Source organism: Triticum aestivum, chromosome 6B, assembly GCF_018294505.1.
Source record: "Triticum aestivum cultivar Chinese Spring chromosome 6B, IWGSC CS RefSeq v2.1, whole genome shotgun sequence".
Classification (NCBI taxonomy): Eukaryota; Viridiplantae; Streptophyta; class Magnoliopsida; order Poales; family Poaceae; genus Triticum; species Triticum aestivum.
Genome location: NC_057810.1, coordinates 38659840 through 38663816, shown reverse-complemented (window position 1 = coordinate 38663816; position 3977 = coordinate 38659840). Strand labels below are relative to the sequence as shown.

At 48.4% G+C, this 3977-nt stretch overlaps 1 protein-coding gene across 1 annotated transcript; it reads left to right on the top strand.

Moving 5' to 3' along the window:
* The first annotated feature begins 370 nt into the window (after window positions 1–370).
* LOC123133863 (mexicain-like) lies at window positions 371–1441 on the top strand. Its single transcript, XM_044553256.1, has one exon. The coding sequence runs from the start codon at window positions 371–373 to the stop codon at window positions 1439–1441; it is 1071 nt and encodes a 356-aa protein (XP_044409191.1).
* The last annotated feature ends 2536 nt before the right edge of the window (window positions 1442–3977 follow it).

Genomic DNA, 3977 nt, shown 5'->3' with positions numbered 1-3977 from the left:
CGATGCGCATTCAGTGGGAGGAGACGTTCCCGTCGACGACGAGGCGCTTATGGTGACTTCGTAAATCTCAAGATGATATGCCGGCTCAGTCTTTCGGAGATGCTCATAGGGGTAGGGTGTGCGTGTGTGCGTTCATAGGGATAAGTGTATGCGCGTGTATATGAGCGCTTGTGTCTGTACTGATGTTCAAAAAAAAAAAGAGGTAATATAATACTTGCCATCTGATGACGCAAAATGGATTTCTCATAGGCAGAAACTGCGCGTGCACCAACATGGTTCTGCTATATAAGGAGGACTAAATCTACCTACAACACCCACGCTACCCCCAAGAGCTGCCTAGGACGCTCGAAGCAACCACTTAGTGCTTACAATGGCAAGAGCAATTGCAACGATACTACTCATGGCTATCGTGCTTGTTGCCGCTATGCAATTGGCGAGTTCCGTCGACATCACGCACACGGACTTGGAGTCGGAGAAGTCCCTGTGGGCACTGTACGATCGCTGGTGCGAGCATCACAATGTGGGACGCGACCTCGGCGAAAAGGCCCGGCGCTTCAGCGTGTTTAAGGAGAACGCTCGCATGGTCCACAAATTCAACCAAGGTGACGCACGCTACAAGCTTAGCCTCAACCTCTTTGGTGACATGACCGATGAAGAGGTCGACGGCGGGTACGGTCGCTGCTCCAACCCCTTGCCAAACAGCGCGAAGCAGCGCCAAGGCCGGGTCACACATGGCGTCCTTGCCACGCGTGACAACTACCCAATGTACGTGGACTGGCGCATGACAGGGTACGACCAACGCCCGTCAGCGGTGACAAACGTGAAGAACCAGAGAGGGTGTGGGGCTTGTTGGGCCTTCGCGGCGACAGCCGCGGTGGAGGGCATCAATTCCATCAGGACCAGGAAGCTGGTGTCGTTTTCCGCGCAGCAGCTGGTAGACTGCGATAAAGGAAGTGCCGGTTGTGGTGGCGGCAATGCGATATTGGCTTTCAAGTACATGATGGGCCACGTCGGAATCTCGACAGAGGCCGACTACCCGTACTATGCCGATGAGCAAGGCTACTGCTTGGTGCCAAAACGAAAGAACCCCGTCGTCACCATCGACGGCTTCAAAGAGGTACCGCCAAAAGACGAGGTGGCGTTGCTGCAGGCGGTGGCGGCCCAACCCGTCGTTGTGGTGGTTGACACGAAGACATTCCGACGCTATGGAGGAGGCGTCTTTGTTGGTCCGTGTGGGACGAATCGGACCCACTCAATGACGATGGTGGGCTATGGCACCACAGATGAGACTGACCCCATAGATTACTGGATCATAAAGAACTCGTGGGGGCCAAAATGGGGTGAAGACGGCTACATCCGCTTGGCGCGAGGCGTGAGCGGTGGCACCAACGAGGGCTTATGCGGCATCCTGATGGAAGCGTCGTACCCAGTGAAAAATTAAGTAAGAAAGACGGGGATGATATCATGAAAATAATGTTGGCAGTCTAAATGAAAAGCAAACTGTTGCGCACGTGTGTAACCATGTGATTAATTACATTCAACGCACACCTAGACTTACTATTGTTTTTCTCCATTTTTTTTGAGGGGTGCGTCTTTTTTATTTTATCGTCACCGCACGCTCCGCCAGCCCAACGTGCCGCTTCGCTCGGCGTCTTCTCATTAGCCGCTGCTCCAAAAACTACTATTAACTCAATCAATTAACTGGGCCTTAATTATCGCCCGATTCGTCTCCTTCCGTTTCTTTCCTCCCAGATCACCTCAACATCATGCCCCTCCAGCGGCGCGCACTCCGCCTCCATCAGTGGCAGGAGCGCCGGCTCACCACGCTGCTCCCCAGACCAAAAAAGCAGGCACAAAACTTAATCCAAAGTTCCAAATTCGTGCAGGTCTGAGATGGGCATGTAACAGCGATGGTGCATCTCAGCATTCGTTTACCTCTGGGCGAATTGTTTATCCCTCTTCCAACTTGGTTTCACCCTGCGCCCTGTGTCAGATCATCGGTTTCAGTATCTGCATGCCCCGTCTTGCTATTGATTATTTAGTGATTTGGGCAAAAATTTGGGTTAACGTGATGATACCATGTTACCCGATGCTACCCGATGCCACCGTTCCAATCAAAAGCTCATATATCCAACTCTTGTTTCTCCTTATTGCCAAATTATTCATTGGTGGTAAGATTCAATACATGAGATACAAATTATTCATTGGTGGTAAGATTCAATACATGAGGTTCTTTTTTGTACACACATTTCATTGGGACCGAAAGGCCCCAGTCAGCAGGGGCGTAGCTACGTACAGCTACCCGGTGTCACTGGCACCGGGTCCAATCTACACTTGCTTAAGATAATCCATTGATTTAGTGTGTATGTCATTGATTTTTTGATGTGTTCTTCTATGTGGACACCGGGTAATCTTCAGTCTGGGTCCGCCCCTGCCGGTCAGTTTGAGATATGATGTCCCTACTGGCCTACTCTCATATCACAATTTGTTATTTCTTCTACCAAGTTGCAGGTTTGTCATATGACACCAATGAAAGCGCTCTAAATGATGCAGTCTCTCAGCATTGCCATGTTACCGAAGGTAGTAACATATCTGTTTTCATCCTATTTGGTGTTGGACCCATGGTTTGTGTTTATTAGAGATTGTGCTCTGACTGATGGATGTGTCGTACAACAAGTAATATGTCATCACGTGAGTAGGAAACCGAAGGAATTTCTTCAAATTCTCATTAGAAAATGAAGCGACAATAGCATTTGAGAAGATGAACGATGAGGTAAAATATAATTCATGCCATCCGTACATATACCACAGGCCAAGTCTTGCAGGGTTATATATAGGCAACCCTTGGTGTGATTCTTTTCCTTATGCAGTTATGCTAACATATTTTTTTTTGCACATATAATGTTTTCAGCTATTTCATGGGAGAAATTAATATACAGAGAACTACGCGGACAATTGTCACTGGTGGAAAAACAGGCTTCCGTCCAGCCCCATAAGTCGCGAAGCTGTAGGAACCGCGACTAATGGGACCTTTAGTCGCGGTTCTGGAGGTGAACCGCGACCAAAGGCCTGGGCCCAGGGCGCTCGGTGCCCAGCTGGCGCACGTGAGGGTCTTTAGTCGCGGTTGGCCAGGACAACCGCGACTAAAGGCCTTCGGGCACCTTTAGTCACGGTTTGCCAGGCCAACCGCAACTAAAGCCCCTCCCCTATATATACCCATCCAGCAGCCAACACTTAGCCATTTGGAGCCATTCTCTTCACAAGTGGGTGTAGGTTTGCTTTTGGTTCCTCTTATGCACATAAGGTGTTTGATGAAATGCCCCAAGAGCATGAAACAAACATGACATGAAGTGTTGGAGCCACACTCCTCGATCGCGGTTAGCAACTTGATGAACCTTTGATATGTCATTGATAAAATATGCATGTGTGCAGTTCATTGTTTAATTTATATTGTTTGTAGCTAGTTAGTTTAACAAATGCATGATGGTTAATTATATATTTTATATTATAATAATGCAGATGAATCGGCAATGGATGTACGGTAACCGACTCTCCGGCGAGTTCACTACGGGTTTGAAAGATTTCCTCGTAGTGGCTAATGCGAACAAGCAGGGGGGTTTTGTTATCTGTCCATGTGTTATCTGTAAGAATCAGAAGGGTTACTCTTCCTCAAGAGATGTTCACATGCATCTGCTTCGGCACGGTTTCATGCCAAGCTATAATTGTTGGACCAAGCATGGAGAAAGAGGGGTTATAATGGAAGAAGATGAAGAAGGGGATGATTTCATCGATGAAAGCTATCTTGCTCATTTCGGTGATACTTTCATGGAGGATGCTGAAGGTGAAGGGGAAGGTGAAGAAGAGGCACGTGATGATCCCGTTGATGATCTTGGTCGGACCATTGCTGATGCACGGAGACGCTGCGAAACTGAAAAGGAGAGGGAGAATTTGGATCGCATGTTAGAGGATCACAGAAA

What these genes read in the sequence shown, in the direction of transcription:
- LOC123133863 (XM_044553256.1), top strand. Translation starts at nt 371, where the DNA reads ATGGCAAGAGCAATTGCAACGATACTACTCATGGCTATCGTGCTTGTT.